The sequence below is a fragment of the Moschus berezovskii genome, chromosome 2 (genome assembly GCF_049115385.1).
Source record: "Moschus berezovskii isolate FMDL1 chromosome 2, NW_MosBer_1.0, whole genome shotgun sequence".
In the NCBI taxonomy this organism is placed as follows: Eukaryota; Metazoa; Chordata; class Mammalia; order Artiodactyla; family Moschidae; genus Moschus; species Moschus berezovskii.
In genome coordinates, this window is record NC_142461.1 from 121,866,503 (window position 1) to 121,887,663 (window position 21,161).

Sequence of the window (21,161 nt, forward strand, 5' to 3'; positions counted from 1 at the left end):
CAGGGTCAGTTCCTGAATTAGAGTTTATAAAACTTGATTAAAAAGATCATTATGCTCTCATTTTGATTTGCCCATGAAGCATAAAGGGCTCAGTCACATGTTTAGGGTATTTATGATTAACTCTGCTCTGAGATAACAACAATAAAAGATCATCTCTATTTTTAAGCATTCAGGAGGATTAAGTTGCCCTGATTTTATGTAAAAACCTCTTTAAGGGTCAGTTTTTTTATCCTTCTGCTACTATTCTCTAAGAAGTTAAAATTAATATGAAAATTAGAAATTATTTGGGATCTGCCAGGTTTCAAACTAGCCAAAAAGAGAAATGTCGGCCTCAAAAATATTTTAAAAGCTTTTGTTAAAAGTTCTAGTTTCTTGCTTTTCGTATGAAAACCATAAGTCCAATAATTTTGAGAGTCTTTTTAAAACCTGACTATGGAACATATGGAAGACCTATTTCCCTGGCAAGGCTTAACTCTAGAAACATATTTCCCAGCTAATGGGAATGATTCAGATTTAAGCTTATCAATTTATAGCCACACTAGAGTTGCAGTCTACTTGTTCACTGGAGAAGAAGGGGGCGTTCAAGCCCAAGACAATTTCATTCAGTGCTCAGCCTAAACCACGTTACACAGAACAAACGTGGTCAAGAGGAAATAGGGATATGGGTGATATTCACATTTGAGCAAATGTCTAGGACTCAGTTGGAAAGACATATTATTCCTGGACTGCAACGCCTGCCCCTTGGCAAAGTTAATGGTGTCAATTTGCAAAGGTTCACTTGGGAAGTGTTTATGATTAATGCTTGTTCATTTGCATGATGCTGTATTGTGTAAATAAAGCTGTAGCATTTTGCTTTCCAACAGTGGAGTTCTACTGAGATGATAAAAGCTGAACAAAGGGGGTTACTGGACACTTAAACTAGGTCATATTGAATTTTTATGCATGAAGTCTGCTCTGGTACAGTTTATACGGGTAATGGAGAATGGCAGAATGCAGTCTGTTTACTGTGCAAATCTGCCTTCCAGATTTTTCAATAAACATATTTTCTACACTGAAGAGGAAAGCCAATTCAGTCTTAGGCTGATTTAGAAATGTTATTAAAGAAAATAAGGATGAGCATCTTCTTAATTCTTACATTAAAATGTAAATAGGGTAATTATAAAATAATAAACTCTCCCCCAAATAAAGAATGCTCAGTTTCAGAGCTCAGTTGTGCAGATTATAGCACCATTACTAAACACTGAGAACATGTATATGTCACACTTGTGAATTTGCCATCCAGACTTTGTGGCTTTCCTGCCCAGAGTCTAAGCATGGCTCAGAAATTTAATTTCTTTCTCCATTATCAACAGAGCTTTAGTGATGACACGAAGGCCAGCGGTCACGTGCTCATGGGTACATCTGTCCATGTCTCTGTCAGTAAATACAAAGAAATGAGTGACACTGAATGAATCTGCTCCCAGAGTAATTCTAGGCTGTAGAAAGAGACTGACATAGCTCCCCTCACTCAACCCATGACACAAATAACAAATAAAATGCATAGTCATTCTTTCTAGGTCTTAGCTATTCCACCTGTCAGATGGAAGTGTTTAAATCCCATCCTTCTAAAGAAATACCATGAAATGATTTTTAATCATAGTGCTGGAATGATCCTCTCAAAGACCAGGTAGCCGTTTTAGGTTATGTTACAGACGAGGAGACTGAGGCCCACAGTGGTGAAATGGTTTATCAAAGTTCAAAGTTAGGGGTTAAATCACATTCAAGGACTCTTAATTCCATGTTTTACACTGTGCAGCATTTCTATGTATAGAATAATGAACATATAGAGCTGAAAACTCAGAACGTGTTCTGAGAGGATCCAATAAGGTTAATCCCTGAAAGCTTTCATGCACCCTGTTTACTAGTAAAAGTTGCTGTTGGATTCTGGAGTCTAGTATGTATGCTGTGCTGTGCTTAGTCACGTCTGACTTTTCGCAACACCATGGACTGTAGTCCATCAGGCTCCTCTGTCCATGGGGATTCTCCAGGTAAGAATACTGGAGTGGGTAGCCGTGTCTTCCTCCAGGGATTCTTCTCAACCCAGGGATCGAACCTAGGTCTCCCGCATTGCAGGCAATTCTTTACCATCTGAGTCACCAGGGAAGCCCAACAATATTGGATTGGGTAGCCTATTCCTTATCCAGGGAATCTTCCCAACCCGGGAATCAAACTGGGGCCTCCTGAATCACAGCCGGATTCTTTACCAGCTGAGCTACCAGAGAAGCCCCTAGTATGTATAGTGCTTTGCATAAAATAAAATAGGAGCACAGTAAGTGCTAAGAAAATGAGTTAATTAAGGCAACATAAGATAATAGGAAAGGTAGGGGGTGGGAGGAGAAGGGGACGACCGAGAATGAGATGGCTGGATGGCATCACCGACTCTGTGGACATGAGTTTGAGTGAACTCCAGGAGTTGGTGATGGACAGGGAGGCCTGGCGTGCTGCGATTCATGGGGTCGCGGAGAGTTGGACACGACTGAGCGACTGAACTGAACTGATAATGGGAGAGTTGTGGATTTATAGGCAAGAGACACAAATTTATGTACAAGCTGCTGCTGTTGCTGCTGCTAAGTCACTTCAGTCATGTCCGACTCTGTGTGACCCCATAGACGGAAGCCCACCAGGCTCCCCCTTCCCTGGGATTCTCCAGGCAAGAACACTGGAGTGGGTTGCCATTTCCTTCTCCAATGTGTGAAAGTGAAAAGTGAAAGTAAAGTCGCTCAGTCATGTCTGACCCTTACATGCTATGCTAAATCGCTTCAGTCGTGTCCAACTCTTTGTGTCCCCATGAACTGTAGTCTGCCAGGCTCCTCTGTCCATGTGATTCTCCAGGCAAGAAAACTGGAGTGTGTTGCCATTATCTTCTTCAGGGTATCTTCCTGACCCAGGGATGGATCCCAAGTCTCTTTTGAAGATCTGTCATTTATTGGTTATGAAAATCTAGGTTAACTCCAAAGATAAGAAAAAACCTAAGTGTCCACCAATAAGGGACTAGTTAAAGAAACCATGGGACATCTACACATAGACTACTATATCAGTATTCTATTGCTATTGTAGCAAATTACCACAGACTCAGTGACTTAAACAACACACATTTATTATCTTACAGTTCTTGAGGTTGGAAGTCCAACATGGGTTTCATTGGGCTGAAACCAAGGTGTCTGCAGGACTGCATTCTCTTTTGGAGGCTCTAAGTCAATTTCCTGGACTTTTCACTTCTAGAAACTTTCCACATTCCTTGGCATGTGGTCCCTTTTTTCACCTTCAAACAATGGCCACTCCATTTGTTCTTATATCATGTCACTCTAACCTTTTATTTTGCCTCCCTCTTCTACCCTTAAGGGCTTTTGGGCCTGTGGGGGGAATCCAGGACAGTTATTTTCAGGTCAGCTGATCAGTGCTCTTAATTCCATTTACTACCTTAATTCCCCTTTGCCTTACAAGGTAATATAGTAAGTCCAGAGACTAGGATGTGGACGTCTTTGCCTATCACACCTATGAAAAAACTGTGAGGGGGCTTACTAGGTTCTGATAGGGAAAATTCTCTAGGATACATCGTTATGCTAAAAAAATGCAAGGTAAAAGTAAAGCATAAATAGTATACTACCTTGTATGTAGAAAAGGAAGGAGATTGAGTATACATTCATACTTGGTTATGTCTGCATAAACAAACCCAGGAAAGGTAGGCAAGAAATATTAATGTAGTTATGATAGAGAACGGCATGGAGAGTAGGAGGATAGGAATAGGATGAAACAATATTCTTCAATGATTTTTTCAAAATTAATTTTCTTTTTGGACCATGTAAATAAATGTTTTCTCTTTTTTAATTCAAGGGATTCATAATTGCAAAGGTTTTTATTACTTATTTGATAGTTAAAACACTTTGAGCAGCCTATCATCAACCTTTTAATTTTTCTCTTGTTCAATTAATACTTCTGACAGGCAGATCCTCATTTGTCAGTGACTTTGTATTAATGAAAGTCTGCATCTTTTGCAAGATTTTTGCAATTTTACTTTACAATCTCTTCACTTTGTATTATGAGATGCTTCAACATCTGGCATCACTGCAGTGGGAATGCTAGAATTAAATATGGAGCATGTCCTCACCTGGGCATTCATTTTGTCAGTGGCCAGTTAAGTAGTGAACATTTTCATTTTATATTCGTAAAGTTACAAAGATGTTAATTTCCCTACATGGCTATATAAATTTGGATAATAACTGGGCAAAAATGTTAAATATACTTGGATCTATTTTCAGTATTTATTATTCCGTCTTTTCTTTAAAAAATTCCTTTAGTTATTATACCTTAAATCTAGTAGCAATATTGTAGTTTAATATATCTAGTAGGTATGTTCCTATAATTAGTCTTCAATTTACAAAATATTTCATGACTCCTATCACATTGATTTTGTTATCCTAGTCAGGTTTACTGAGGTATACTTTACATACAGTAAAATTCTTTTTAGGTATTGAGTTCTATGAGTTTTGAAGAAAAAAAACGAAACAAGTAGTGTAACTACCACAGCAACGAAGATTTAGAGTATTTCCATCACCCAAAAATGTTCTCTCATGTCCCCTGGTGATGAATTTCTCAACCCCAACTTCAGTCCCTATTAACTATGGGTCTGATTTCTGTCCCCACAGTTTTGTCTTTTGCAAAAGTTATATAAGTGTAACCATACAGTGGATAGTTTTTGTGTGCAACTTATTTTATTTAGCACACTGCCTTTGAAATTTATCCATGCGGTGGGAGGCATTGGTGTATCACTTCTTTTACTGCTGAGTCCATTGTAGGGCTATATTTCAGTTTATTTCATCATCAGTTGATAGACATTAGGATCAATTTCAGTTTTGGGCAATTATAAATAAAGCTCCTATAAAGACATATAAATATGGCAAATGTTTCCATTTCTCTTGGATAAATAACTTGAAGTGGGATTGATGGGCTATATGAGAAATATATCTACCACTTTATAAAAATTCATATAAACAGCCATCAAACTGTTTTCTAAAGGATCTGCACTATCTTTTATTTCCAACAACAGTTAATGAGAGTTCCATTTGGTCCTCATTTTTGCATTTGGTAATATCAATTGGTTTAATTTTTATCATTTTAATGGGTATAGTGGTATCTGATTGTGGTTTGCTTCCTTAACAGCTAATGATGTTGAGAATTGTTTTGCATATTTATCTGTCATGGTAAAGTACTTATTTAAATCTTTTGCCCATTTATTATTTATTCTTGAATTGTAAGTTATTTAAATATTCTGCATACAAGGCATGTGTCTTACAAATATTGTCTCTCAATCTGTAGTTTTTCTTTTCAATTTCTTAACAGTTTAATAGTATCATTTGAAGAGGAGACAGTTTTAATTTTGAAGTCCAATAATGAGCATCTTTATAATTCACATTTTTTATTTCATATTTTTTTAGACAAAGAAATCTTTGTCCAACTCAAGGTCACATAAATTTTCTCATGTTTTTTTCTAGAAGTTTTATAGTTTTAAGTTTATAGTTATGCATATGATCTATTTGAATTAATTTTGTATTTTGTGGGAAATAGCACTCAAGGTTCTTTTTAAAAAAATTACATGTAGATATCCAATTGCACTATTTGTTGCAAAGACTGACCTTTCTCCATTGAAATATCTTTGCAACTTTGTTGAAGATCAACTAACTGTACAGGTGTGGGTCTATTTTGTTCTATTGATCAATGTGTCTACTACTCTTTCACCAATAATATGATCTTGATTACTATAGGTTTTATAGTAAGTATTAAAATCAAAAAGTATAAGTACTCAAGCTTTCAGTTCAGTTCAGTTCAGTTCAGTCGCTCAGTCGTGTCCGACTCTTTGCGACCCCATGAATCACAGCACACCAGGCCTCCGTGTCCATCACCAACTCCCGGAGTTCACTCAAACTCATGTCCACAGAGTCGGTGATGCCATCCAGCCATCTCACTCTCTGTCGTCCCCTTCTCCTTCCGCCCCCAACCTTTTCCAGCATCAGAGTCTTTTCCTCTTTCCTAAAAAACATTTTGACTATCATAGGGCTTTTCTATTACATTTAAGAAATGTCTTGGTATTTTCTACAAAAAACGCCTTCTAGGATTTTTATCGAAGTTGTGTTAGGTGTATGGATCAATTGGGGAAGAAATGACATCTTAATAATACCGAGATTTCTAGTGAATTGGTACTATATATCTCTCAATTTATTTGGGAACATTTTCATTCTTGAATATGGAATTTGAGGAAGATTTTATCAGGTGCCAAAAAAATTCATTGGATTGGTTGAAATTGCATTAAATATACTTTTATAAGTCATTATAAGCATATCTCCTCTTTTCCAATGACTATAATTTTCATTATGTTTCCCAAATAGAATTATGAAAATAGCATCTACTGGTATACACAAAGAAAAGTATTTACCATTTTAGTATTTCTGAAACTCATGAATCTTATAACATACTCTTTGCAAAATGACTTTGATGGTAAAATATCTTGGGAAATACCACATATAATAATCAGTTGCCAGATTCAGATTTGCATTGGTCATTGGCTTTACTTGATAATTGAATATTATAAACATTCTAATATTATTTATTGTGATACTGTTATTTTACTTCTACATCCTAAAATTGACTATCAAAAATATTAATGTGTATCCTTTTCTTATTATCATTTTTTTAAACCAGATGGTTATGCTTACCAGATAAGATAATTTACAAAGCTTTCCCTGTATTTCTATCTTCTGGGAAAATATAAACTATTCTTTCAGGTGTTTAATATGATTTGGCACATACACTTAAATGTGATACTTGCTATCAAGAATAATAACAATGGTTTTCCTCAACATTCATTGCATTTTTTCATATTTTCATTGCATTTTAAACTTTTAAAAAATAGTTTCTGCTATTCAAGTATTTCTGAAAAGTAAATATAACTGGTAGAATTAAGTATAAAATGATACAAATGAGACTGGTTACATAGAGAAATCCTTGATTTTTGTTATTAGCCACTCTGTGGTTCAAGTTTCTAATGTTGAATCTGAATCCCTTTAAAATCTTGCACACTGAAATAATGGGCCACCAATAGCCTACAATAAATGTGCTTCAAGAGAATATGTAATATGAAGAGATGTACACGTTCAGAACAATCAGACTCCAAGCTGACAGACTACAGAGAGCAATGAAAAGGTGATACTCACATCCGAGTTAAAGCGAAGCTGACAGACATTACAAGAAATAACTTGTTTCTTCTTTGGGGGAATGGACACTCCAAATGTGTGGTTAATGACTGCTTTTTGCACAGGATCCATCTGAGGAGCAAATGACAGAACAGTCAATTTATAGCTTCAAAGGACAGACAATAGTGTGTACAAGTAAAAGTAGCTGTATTATTCCTTGAGGTTTTTAACTTTTAGTTCCCAAACAAGGATCATAAAGAATCTCATTTATTAGTAATATACTTATTTCCAAGAATTAAAAGCAAAAATAAAAAAAAAACCTTTTCAAATAAAAACACACACAGAAAAATCACAGGAGAATCACAACATTTCAAGATATCTTATATCTATATAAGAAACCTTGAAAAACCTTAAAAGATTCATAGATCAAGAAAACTTAAGACCCAAACATCAGGGTTAAAATTAACTTGTTAATGTTTTCTCTGTGTGAGGTAATGATACTGAAGAGGGTCTGAATGAGCTCAGTGATGACTATTACAGATATATTTAAATCTCTTAATTTTCTATCTGTGGCAAAGTCACAAATGATAGACTTATATTACAGTACAGTTAGACACATGTTGATCTTTATTTTTAAATAATTTATTATTGCTTATGAACTCTAGATATTCATTTCACCGGAAATTCTTGCTACTCAAATGTCCATAACAGAATGGTTAAGATGCAACCCTTGTTTAAATATTCAAGTAAAGTTCTGACTTACAGCCTGTGACTTTCCTCTCTTTGGTTTGCATGTACCATACATAGAGAAATATCCAATGATAGCGTAGAAAAAGCAAGGCAAAAAGTCATGAAAATACTTGGAAAAAGAAAGAACACTGTCTGCAGGCCTATAAAAAGAAATGCAGCAGTGATTCTCCTGTGTACTCCAGAGAATAATCCAGCATTAACGTCAGACAACTGGCAGTTCAAAAAACAACGTGGATGACGAACAAAGCATAACTTATCAACAGCTGTAACGTGAACAAAGACAGATCTACTGATGCCATCGTCTAGGAAATCTCCAGAGGTTAGAGCTTAGGACTGGATTAGTTGAAAATGTTTGATAGAAGGGAAAAATGAATGCTATCCCTGATGAGGACCATAAATCAACCAAGTGTACAATTAGCAATTAGAAGAACTTAAATTCATTACAAAGGAGAGTGGAGCACAGATTTATTGAACAGTACAGCAAAGTAGTTTTTTTTTTTTTTTTGCTACAAGTTTAGGACAATGTATTCCTACTATAAAGACAAGTTACATGGTTTGGAACACTTAGAAATTCAAAGAGAGTTTTTTGGAGTAAAAGAATTATTTTATACCTTGACTGAAGTGATGGTTACACAAACTTATACATGTATGGAAATTTACAGGACTGTGGGCATTCTCCAAAAGTCAATTTTATTTATGATAACTTAAAAAGTGAAAGAGGAAAAAAAAAACTGTTAAGAGTATTACATTTAACTATTTAATATAAAATATCATTACTGGAAAATTTGGGGATTTGTTTTCCTCAACGTTGTAGCTGATTGTATTAAAATTCATTTAACAAGAATTTAAAAAAAACCTCTATGGGCAAAAATCTCAAAATATCAGAAAATTAAACCCTAGTCCACTTCGTTAGTATACTCACAGTGTAAATACTTGTCTCACAAATTTGCAAAACATGAACCTGTAACTTTCTGATTGTTACTAGAGATGGCAAAATAGTTCAGACAGGCTTAAAAATAAAACAGCCAAACTTCATTGGCAGGATGGAAAACTTTGCACTATTTTGCAAAGCTAAAAAAATAAGAGCATTTTATTGAGATATTTTCTATTCTAAATTTCTAAAAAATACATCTAGTGACAGGTGAACTATCTAGACTAAAACAATATGAATATTTCCTAAACACATTTTCTGTACTTTCATCATTTTTGTAATAGGCCTATACTATTATATATATATATATTATTATTATTATTCTAACACTTTTCTTTAAATCATATTAAAATAGACTTTTTAAGAATGCAGCAATGATACTTATAAAATCATAGTTTCACTTCAAAAAATATATTGAAATTTAAAAATTAAAACTTCCATCATCTAAAATAAATCTGCACATCCTAGTGGTTCCCATACTTCAATATAGAAACATAGACAAACGATACATCTACAAAAACCTAGTTCCAAATTTTTAGTAAACCAGGATATCTGTTGAGAGTTCCAATACAACCTTGGATATAAACATTCCCTTTCAATATTTGAAACTGTTAGCTGCCTACATAATTTTTCAAGTAACTCCTAATGCAAATGCAATTCTACTCAAATCTCATATTTATACCCTAGTGTTCTTGCCTGGAGAATCCCAGGGACGGGGGAGGCTGGTGGGCTGTCATCTATGGGGTCACACAGAGTCGGACACGACTGAAGCGACTTAGCAGCAGCAGCTGAAAATACTGTTTATGTTTCCAAGGCCGAGTGCTCTCTTCCTGAAAGGTGAGTTGTGGCTAAGCACCCCCATATAAAGGCAGGTGAGTTCCCACCCATTTGCTTCATGAGAAGCAAACTAAAGAGGTTCCTTCAAGAAATTCTTAGAATCAACTTCTCTATACATATAATCCTACTTATCCTCATAAAACAGTCCTTTTACTTTATTCCTTTGCATCTGTCATTAACTCTGGCTTTCTTTTCATCCTTTGAATGGCTTAACTGCTAATCACATGAAAATTTTATCTTTTCATATTTCTCACTTGGAACAAATTTTCTCTGTTTTCCACTTGATTCTGTATTTTGTTACAGGTATTTCAAGAAAAGGTCCACTTTTTTTTTTTTTCCTGTCTCAATCTTGTTTCTTTTCCCCTGTTTATCATATAATTCTATAATTATATTTCTTATTCATATGTCACTTAAGAGGACATAATTTAGTTTAAAGAAGACTTTAAACAGTATAAGAAAGAAACTTGCCAATTCATCCGATATTTTGAAACATACACGGCCTATCTGATATTTTCAGTACTTGCCATCTGAAGGGCTACCCAGGTTGTGCTAGTAGTAAAGAATCCGTCTGCCAATGCAGGAGACATAAGAGATGCAGGTTTGATCCCTGAGTAGAGAAGATCCCCTGGAGAAGGAAATCACAACCCACTCCAGAATTCTTGCCTGGAAAATCCGACAGAGAGGAGCGTGGCGGGCTATAGTCCATGGGGTTGCAAAGAGTCAGACACAACTGAAGTGACTTAGCACACAGTAACTACAAATATCTGGGTCATTTCAGCAGGATCCAGACTTAGCAACAACATAGAAAAGGCTTTTACATCTTTCTCTTTTTTTAAAAGTATAGAGTAGTAAAATCCTGAATTTTTTCTTGTAGTATTCCTAAAATACTTTAAAATTTAGATAAATGTATGGCAAAACCAATACAATATTGTAAAGTAATTAGCCTCCAATTAAAATTTAAAAAAAATTTAAAAAATAAAATCATGATCAAGTCCCTAAAAAAAAAAAAGTTGTCACACAAGGAGCTCAGCTCAGAGCTCTGTGATGACCTAGAGGGGTGGGATCAGAGGGGAGGGAGGCTCAAGAGGGAGGGGATATATGTATACTTATAGTTGATTCATGTTTTTGTACAGCAGAAATCAACATAACCTTGTAAATCAATTATCCTCTAATTAAAATAAAATATATATTTATGCAGTCAAAAAAATAAAAAGTTACCACAAACACACACACACACACACATTTATATAAAATAATAACCATAATGTTAATTTATATCAACTTAAATGTTTTACTCCCCTAATGCAAATTCATTTCTCTCTAACCATAATGATTTGTCCTTAGTCCCAGACATATCCAACTCTTTGTGACCCCATGGACTATATGCTGCCAGGCTCCTCAATCCATGGGGATTATCCAGGCAAGAATACTGGAGTGGGTTGCCATGCCCTCCTCCAGGGAATCTTCTCTACCCAGGATAGAACCCAGATCTCCCACATTGCAGGTGGATTCTTAACTGGCTTAGCCACCAGAGATATTTCATATTTCATAAAAAGATATGTATAACTAAATCAATGGCAAGTCTTTTATTCAATCACCAATTTTCAAGATGAATAAAACAATCAGGCTGAATAAAAACATTCTCATAAATCATAAAATGTGATAAATGAAAATGATTCAGTTTAGTATAGTCAATACTATATATCTATATCGTAATCATTTCATATGTAGAGTACTCAGGAAAATTATTTAAGGTACTGCAATTATACAACAAACTCTTATTTTTAAAGATTCAATTGGATTTCATACACATCTGATTATTAAAAATGCACAAACGTTTTCAAACATCTTTATTAAAATGTTTACAACACTTTTAAATGAGCAAATGCCTTGTTAAATACTCATTAAATTAGCTCATGTTAGTTCACATTGCACAAGAAACCTGTCTGTGAATTGAGAAGATTGATTCACTGGTAAACAGTACTAAAAAGAGCTTTTCTAGAGAAAGAAAAACAATGAACTACCACATAGCTCTAGCTACCAATATTCCTTACCTGGCAGAATTTATTGGTCCCAAATAAGCCTCTTCTTTTCTAAAAGAGTAAAAGTCAGAAGTAGTCATCTGGAATTTTGAGGCCAGCAAGCATATTCACATGAAATTTTAAAAAAATCCATTGCTTTGCTCATCTCTGATTAAAAAGTCTGAAATATGTACTAACTAAAAAGCAGCAAGAGTTAGCACTTGCCACTTTTTCTAATGAAAGTCATGCAGAAATGAAAAGCAAAACCTATTAGTGCAATTAACTGGTAGGCAATAAAAATGAAAGATGGGTCTGTGGCTGTTGCCAGGAATTGAGGAGATAATTGGAGGGTATGTATGGACAAATTAACCATTTTATTACAGTACTTACAAAAGGAAGTCATGAAGCTAGTCTTATCACACCATCTATTATATTTTCAATATCAAAATAAGAATAAACAGGTATCTTTGGGGGTATTCACAACATTTATGGAACTACAAATCTGTATGAGTTCTTTTTTAAAAGATCATTACTTTCACTATTATTCCAAAAAGTAATTTATATCCACACAGTGTAAGCAATCATATAAAAACACATGCAGTTGCAAATAAAACCTAGCCAAGGGGAAAAAAAACACACCACAGCACTTCACTAAAGGCAGGATGAAGTCTAGGGGAGGGCAGAGAATCCAGGGTAGGGAAGACATGAACAAATAACTTAGTACTAGATGACATTTACATTTGAGATAATTTTCCTGGGTGGAATTTTAGGCAAATAAAATAAAATTACAAACCTTTCACCTATCTCAATAATTGTCAAGGGGATGAAGTTCAAATTGTATGAACTCACAATGAATCTTACAATGACTTCACTGGCCATCACGTGGGGCTAGGTAGGGGAGTAAACCAAGCTATACTTAATTAAATAGCAAAAAAGACTGCTCAGGAATTATACCAGGGTTTCTCATATGTGGCTGGGTACCCATGCTATTCTTGAAGATGAAGACATTTCATCTTAAACGTAGCTATCTGCTTTAACTGACATTCTATGAAGCATTTGGTAACCACTTATTTTTTTTATTTTTTCAAAAACAATTTTAGGAATCTTTACTTAAAAACAACCTTATTTTAAAATGGAGTAACTTTGGTTTTACAAGCAGCAAGCAAAGTACAGAAGCAAAAATGCATTACAGGAGCATTAAGTTCTACATTAGGTCACAGCGTCTAATCTGAAATCACATAATATCATTTTTCAGGATATCTAGGAAATAGTTATTTCCCAGGATGTCTGAACCATAGCTACTCTGTTTTGACTTTTAATTGTAAAAAAAAAAAAAAATTTTTTTTTAATAGCCAAAGCAGATTTCACCATTAATGACATCAGTGTTTTTCTAGGTAGGAGAAGATGCAAGAATTGGAACTCATAAAATCTTTTTCTGAAAAGATCTAACTATCTGAAGGCCTGTTCTGCCATTTTTTTTTTTTTTTTTTCAGAGCACAGAGGGCCTCATTCCTGATTTTCACCCTGAACTTCTTTCAGGGGGTGTTGAAGGTCAGCAGCTTGCAATGGTCATGATGTAATCTTTGTAGAGGCAACTGGCAAGTACCAACTTCCAGTCAGCAGGGTCCCTTCATAGCCACATATCTGACCATGTGACACCATTTCATGGCCATTGTGTCCCACGGTGCTGGGAAGCCTCATTCCCAGGTCTAGGGAAGTGATGGGCCACTCAGTGTGCTAAAATTGGATCAGGCCTTGCAAGTAGCAAAAGTCTCTGAACCACTGTCTTACTAGCCTCCTGGTCCAGGAAAATATTTCCTCTTGTTGCTTTTTCCCATACCCAGAGACACATTATTACAATTACTGATCTCATATGGAACTGTCAGTTCAGCATTATATCACAGGCTCAGTGAAACAAGTGACATAGAAAATAATATAGCCATAGCTAGCAATTATTAGTAAAGTAAGAATTATAAGTCAAGAACTTTCATTAGAAAAAGCCTGGTAGCAGGCAGTACTAGCTTTTCTACTAAACAGGAGCAGAAGTCAGGTTAAAAAGTTAAAGATCAGTCATTCAACAAACATTTCTGGAGGTCTAATATGTTCCAGATGTTGTCCCAAATTAGATGGGGTAGGATGAGTCAAACACAAGAAAGGACATTGTAAAAATGAAAAAGGGTGATGATTAAGCAAATCAGTGAGGCAAGAGAAGGTCCATGAAGGTCTGCGCCCTCTTGCCCCACCCTTACTTTGAACTTTTTTCCCCTTTTCTGATTTTCTCACAATTTAAGCATCCAGGATCCTCCTTTAACAGTGACATCAATGTGTTTATACTCCTCATTTTTTGCCTTTTAATTTTTTTCTCTAAGCTGTAATCCTGGAGAAGGGAATGGCAGCCCACTTCAATATTCTTGCCTGGAGAATCCCATGGATAGAGCAGCCTGGCGGGCTTCAGTCCATGAGGTCACAAAGAGTCGGACACAACTGCATGACTAATGCTTTAAGCTGTAATCATAATAATAAACATCTTAATAAGAGCAGCTTAGATTTACAGAACTCTTAGCATGTGCCAGGAACTCTCGTAAGGGATTATCTCGTGCAGTCACCACTGTCATGTGAGACAGACACCACTGTTACCCTACTTTTACAAATGAGGAATCTGAAGCTTTGAAAAGCTTAATAACTGGTCACCCTTGAGTTTGTAGGTTTGAAGTCGGGATTCAAACTCAGGCAGGAGTCTCTTCCCCCACTCTTCCCCGCCAATGGACCACCAAGCAGGGTTATGGATATCGTGTGTAGCATTGTGTAGGAGGTAAGATTTGCAAAGAAAGGAGGAGTGTTTCTAGAATTTCCTGCAGCCTGAAGGGCAGCTGCCCAGTCAAGCTACATAGAAGGCCTGCTTGGGGTTTAAGTAAGTTTTCTGGAGAAGTGAGTCTCAGCTTTTTCCTTTCTGACCAATATATGCCCTTCTAAGATGCTGATTGCAGCCATGAAATTAAAAGACGCTTGCTCCTTGGAAGGAAAGTTATGACCAACCATGATAGTATATTAAAAAGCAGAGACATTACTTTGCCAACCAAGGTCCGTCTAGTCAAGGCTATGGTTTTTCCCGTGGTCATGTATGGATGTGAGAGTTGGACTGTGAAGAAGGCTGATCGCCGAAGAATCGATGCTTTTGAACTGTGGTGTTGGAGAAGACTCTTGAGAGTCCCTTATACTGCAAGGAGATCCAACCAGTCCATTCTAGAGGAGATCAATCCTGGATGTTCATTGAAGGGACTGATGCTAAAGCTGAAGCTGCAATACTTTGGCCACCTCATGCGACAAGTTGACTCACTGGAAAAGACTCTGATGCTGGGAAAGGTTGGGGGCGGGAGGAGAAGGGGACGACGGAGAATGAGATGGCTGGATGGCATCACCGACTCTGTGGACATGAGTTTGAGTATACTCTGGGAGTTGGTGATGGACAGGGAGGCCTGGCGTGCTGTGATTCATGGGGTCGCGGAGAGTCGGACACGACTGAGCGACTGAACTGAACTGAACTGAACTGAAGGACAAGCCCATTTCTTCTTGGGCTACTTCAGGAAATCCATAAATAAAAATTGGGGCTGCCCTGTTCTCGTTCCCCATTGTAACTGTTGGACTTGCATACAGAAAAAAAAAAGTTCCAGAAATACTTAGAGATTACACATAGCAGGTGATGGTCATCATTTGTACCTGTCCTTGATTTACTGCAAAGCAGACCTCAGCTACTAAACCCTTGTGACTTACGGCTTTCCAGAAGTTTGGCAAAAGATCAGTTTTTTAATCGCAATATTGTCAAATTACAGGAGTACAAAAAGAATGACTATTTTTCATCCTTTCCTTTTCCATTATTGGATTTATGGAAAAGAATGAGACAACAGGATCTCATTAGAACTTCAAATATTCAGGAACTGACACTTCTAAAAGTGATAGCTTATGTCACTGAAGAGTACTTTATTTCTATGAGGTTACTACAAAAAAGGTTTTGCCTTTTATCTTTAAATACTCTGACTATATGCCTTTATTATTACTGTTTTACTTGTTTCAAATCCTTAAAAACTTAAATAGAAACAAAGGAGACACAACTATTGTGAGACAAATTCCTTTTCTCAAAGATCAGGAAATATAAACACATATCATTGGCAGCCTTATTTCAACTGCACAACTCAGTACTGCTTTGGATTTCAAATCAGAAGTCTCAATAAAAATAAGCCACATGGAACGTTACCCTGGAACAGCATGCTGTGAGACCTGCATTTTTGCATCTGGAATGTGTAAAAGTTGAGACTTGCCATCCTGTCACTGCTTCTCCTACCCAGAGCATCCTGACAGGGGTCCACCTGAATGCCATCATGTCATTGAAAGGAAGACAAATGACACACCACACTCTTCCCAGACTGTTGATTCAACCAAGTGCCATATTTAGCTCTTTGCTAAAACCACACACTGTGACTGGCAAACAAAATCAGCTGTGCCTTTTACCACAGGGATACCATTACTCCACCAGAAAGTCAACCAGAATTGGTGTAAAGGCTAAAATAACACACTTAAGAAAATAATAGGTCACACTGATCTAAGTCTCAGACCCACTAAAGCTATTACTACGACTACTAGTACCACGACTACTATTTTATCAAAATGTTGTAGACCTTTGCATATTTTGAGACTGGTTGACAATTAGCAGTATTTTGATAGCTGCAGAAATTAAGTGGGAACCCAGGCCCTTTCCAGAGCCTCCCTAGTGGTGGTCAACATTCCTTGTAGAAAGCTTAAGTGGAGCCAGTCCAGCGACTGGAAGCAACCAGAGTATAGATCAGAATACAATTTTTTTCCTTTTCTTTCTTTTCTTTTTTTCCCTTAAAATGAATTTAGAAAGTCTGTCATCTTTCACTTAAATTCCATATTGTTAGGCCCTCTTTGAAAAGCTCTGGAATTCATCAAATAAGAATTATCTATTCCATAACACAGTTTGCTTTTGAACTGTGGTTCTGGAGAAGACTCTTGAGAGTGCCTTAGACAGTAAAGAGATCAAACCAGTCAATCCTAAAGGAAATCAGTCCTGAATATTCATTAGAAGGACTGATGCTGAAGCTGAAGCTCCAATACTTTAGCCACCTGATGCGAAGAGTTGACTCATTAGAAAAGACCCTGATGCTGGGAAAGATTGAGGGCAAGAGGAGAAGGAGGCGCAAAAGATGACGGTTGGATGGCATCACTGACTCAATGGACATGAGTTTGAGCAACTCAGGGAGATAGTAAAGGACAGAAAAGCCTGACATGCTGTAGTTCATGGGGTCGCAAAGAGTCGGTCACGACTGAGTGACTGAACAACAACATTCCATGACAAAAAGGATGGCTAGGGTAAGGAAAAAACACCCTGGAATCTATTTTGAAAGGAAACTAAACTGCATTTTAGAGAGGTTTTTTTTGTTTGTTTTTGAGAAATTCCACCTTGGTTTCATTTCTAGAAGAATTAAAAAAAAACATATATAGAATGTTAGAGATGTATATTTCTGCCATAAAATAATATCCTCTTTCTAGAGCACCCTGATAACAAAAAATGCAACATTTTCAGAGATTAAGTGTTTCATATCAGCCTAGACAGTTCTGTCTTTGGGAATGTTTGCTCCTTTCCAACACATCACACTTTTATAAATGGATAATTTTTAGTTTGCACACACACTGTATTTTCTTGAAAATTGATTCATTTAACAACAGTTTATTAAATGACCATCATGCACTGTTTTGGGAGCTGGACATACAGTAGAGAACAAGCCTTCAAAAATACAACATTCTAGTTGGGGAGGTCTATACAGGTAACTCCCTGCTTTTGAAAATTTGCTTTGCACCACTTGGTTTTAAGAAAGACCTGTATTAGTACCTGTTTTCACTAACTGAAAGAAATCCCAACAGGATTTTTGCTTTTATGATAAAAGCTGAAATTTGAAAATAGTGTTTAGCATTTCTTTTGAAATGCTTCTATAAAGCATTAACTTTATACAGAGAGGCAGTGGGCATCTGAAGCAGCGACAGCAGCACCAGTAAGCTCCTTCCGCAGGAACTACACTCAGCATCTCCGCGTCCAGCCGCCATAGCTTTGACTCGTGTCTGGGCTTCTGTGCTTTATCTGGATTTATCTTGGGCATCCATTAACAAGATGTGTCCTAAGGAAACTGCTTCTTCTTCACTTTACAACATTTCAACTTAGGGACGATTTTATAGTAATTCTCTGCTTTCAGATAGTGAGGGGAACAAGTATTTCTGAAGTTATAAATAAGGTACTTTCAGAGTGTTTTACTATGAAAAAAATAAAACAGGAGAATGAGAAAGAAACACAATTTTACCATGGATAATTCCTAAATACACCTTCACTGCCTTGATACAACTGTCATTCTGATAATTTCACATGTAAAATCATACTAAATATGTAAGGATAAGGACATTATCCCATGATTTAGGGAAGTTCATACAGAATTCAGAATCATACAACTGGTGAAAACTGCAAAGCGCATGCTCTTTGGCTTTCACAGCCATCTGTGAGATCTCCACATAGAATTTTCTTCAGCTCCCAAGTCCCAAGACAATAGTTGGAGCCACCACTGTCATCATACCCTCAAAGAGAAAGGGAAACCACAGTGATCTGCTTTCAAAAGTTCTCTAAGGATGAGGGCTAAGTGATAGATGCATCTCACCTGGAGACCTTCCTAGTGGGTTTCTTGTACAGTGTGACTGGCCTGGTACTTTCTAGTGAATAACAAAATGACCACGAGTTACTCCTAATCACTGTGGATGGTAACTGCACCCATGAAATTAAAAGATGCTTGCTCCTTGGAAGAAAAGCTATGTCAAACCTAGACAGCATATTCAAAAACAGAGACGCTACTTTGCCAACAAAGGTCCACTGAGTCAAAGCTATGGTTTTTCCAGTAGTTATGTATGGATGTGAGAGTTGGACCATAAAGAAAGTTGAATGCCAAAGAATTTATGCTTTCGAGTTGTGGTGTTGGAGAAGACTCTTGAGAGTCTCTCACAGCAAGGAGATCAAACCAGTCCATCCTAAAGGAAATCAGTCCTGAATATTCATTGGAAAGACTGATGCTGAAGCTGAAGCTCCAATACTTTGTCCACCTGATGGAAAGAACCTTGGAAAGACCCTGATGCTGGACAAGATTGAAGGCAGGAGGAGAAGGGGATGACAAACGATGAGATGGTTGGATGGCATCACTGACTCAATGGACATGAGTTTGAGCAAGCTCCAGGAGATGGTGAAGGGCAGAGAAGCCTGATGTACTGCAGTTCATGGGGTCGCAGAGTCGGACACAACTGAGTGATTGAACAACAACACATATTTTGGCTAAACTCTAACAGTTTTTTTTGTGAAGATATTATAAGAAAACAATGTTTTACATTGTTAACACTTTTAGAACTTTGGAGTTTCCAAATGGTGCAAGCAAAAAAGCTAAAAGGAAAGGAATGGGTGGTTTCCCCATCTCCCTCTCTTTAGTGGTAACCCAGCTTAACACTCTGGTGGATGATTTTTAAATGGTTCTAGGTTGAAGGAATAAATTTTGAGTTCTTTTTCAGACAGTAGTTATTTTGTTAATGGGAGATGCTCTAAGATTAGACCTGTGCACCTTACTGAAGCTGAATGTCTAACTCTGACAGTAGATCCTTGTATGCAATCATATGGTCAGCGCAAATGTAAAATGTTCCATTTTCCTGGCTGGCTCCACATGCCTGGTGATTTTCCACACTGCTAGGGATCAGAGAGTTGCAGCAAAGCTGCAGTTATGCTGCTGGGTAATTTAAGAAGCCGCTTCAAAGAGTATTTCAAAAAGTTCAGTTTAACAAATAAGACTTTCAATTTACATCTGCAATGGGTATGAGATTTAATTGAAGGTTTACTCAAACCTCATTGCATGGACACATACATGCCCAGGTGCTGACGCTTCTATTCAAACATTAGATGAGTAAACTTTTTTTTAAAATAGAACTTAAAAAAACGCAAAAAAACAGAACTTTTTATTATTAGGAAAAAAAGGCATACAAATAACCAAACAGTACTTGCTGATGATTATAAATGCAATTTTTAAAAATTATTGGTGCTAAGTCTCTGAATCTAAGCAATAGTGATACAGTTGCCTATTTTTCTGGTAAATGGGCTAAAAAAGTGTCACAGGCCTTTCTCAGTGACCGGTGAGGTAATCAGCTTTCTTGATTTAAAAACCAATATCCCTCCTCAAGAGCCAAATGCACTGACTGACATCCTTTCAAAACCCTTCTGTCAAAGCCAAGCTTGAAAGGATGTTCAGTAACTAATCAGGAACATCCTGACACTGAGGCAAAATAGGCCCGTGACACAAATTAGAAAGGCTTCAGATGAAAAGAAAACCCCCCCAGGCTGGAAGAATCGCAAAATCGGGAGTCTGGACCTGTTTGAATGTATTCTTCATTCTGTAAAGAAAGTGGAAATGAAGCGTTTTTCCCCCCAAATAGAGGACAACACACTCCTTACTCTTGCACTCAGAAGGAACCTGACAGGTGAGGACTGCAAGGCTCAATGCAAGGCAGTGTATCTGGAACGTTCCAATCCTAAGCATCATTGTGGGCTGTCCCATGTCCATCTCACAGTATAGCTGTAAAATGTCAGGGAGCATCTTTCAAACTTTTAATTTTCTTTGAGTTTCAGAACCTTCCCCCAACTCTACCCCCAAACGGAATCTTAACTGGAAACTCAGTATAATAAAACATTGAAAACAGGTCTGGTTAAAGCATATAGGTCAGGTCCCAGTCTCACTAGTATTATTTTGGTCCAACTTTCTCACTTGAAATGAGAAAAGATTTGGAGAATTCTAGTAACTTGCTTGAACCTCTACAGCTAAGACCAGAACCCAGATCTCTTGCACTGGTTACCATGTTTGAAATAAAAGTCCTTTTTTAAAAATATAAATGATGTGCCAAATATTACATAGAATATTCTTATATTAAAAATGCTTTGTTGTTTACCTGTAAATCAGCTTTAGCTGGGCATCTTGCATATTATCTGTTCCCTTCTCCCATTCCCTTCCAAGGATGTCACGGCTATACCAATGTTGATTCTACCGGTCCTTCTTCTTCATGCAGGCTTACCTGCCACACTCAACATTTTAGGACTTTAGTTAGGAAAGTGGTCCCTGAGTGGTTTTGTGGGTGGGTGACATAAAAACTACTATATATTATATAGTCATCTTGCTATTACCTTTTTGTATGTAAGGATATGTATATACATATTAACTCTTCTCAGCAAAAAAAAAACATTTTTGATTCAACTCTGCATTTATATAATACAAAATATAACATACTTGCAAACTAAAATAAAGAATTTGAATAAAG

The 21,161-nt window shown here is 36.6% G+C and overlaps 1 protein-coding gene across 5 annotated transcripts in view; it reads right to left on the reverse strand.

The window, feature by feature from the left end:
• ZNF385B (zinc finger protein 385B) overlaps positions 1-21,161 on the reverse strand; it is a 372,939-nt gene that overhangs the window by 70,744 nt on the left and 281,034 nt on the right. For 4 of the 5 annotated variants that reach the window (XM_055398885.2, XM_055398890.2, XM_055398888.2 and 1 more), the window contains 2 exons: positions 11,799-11,837; positions 7,248-7,358 (listed from right to left, as the gene is read on the reverse strand). In XM_055398885.2, coding sequence (XP_055254860.1) covers positions 7,248-7,358; positions 11,799-11,837 — 150 coding nt within the window. The remainder of the gene's footprint in view (positions 1-7,247; positions 7,359-11,798; positions 11,838-21,161) is intronic. The other variant, XM_055398886.2, reaches the window with a different exon arrangement.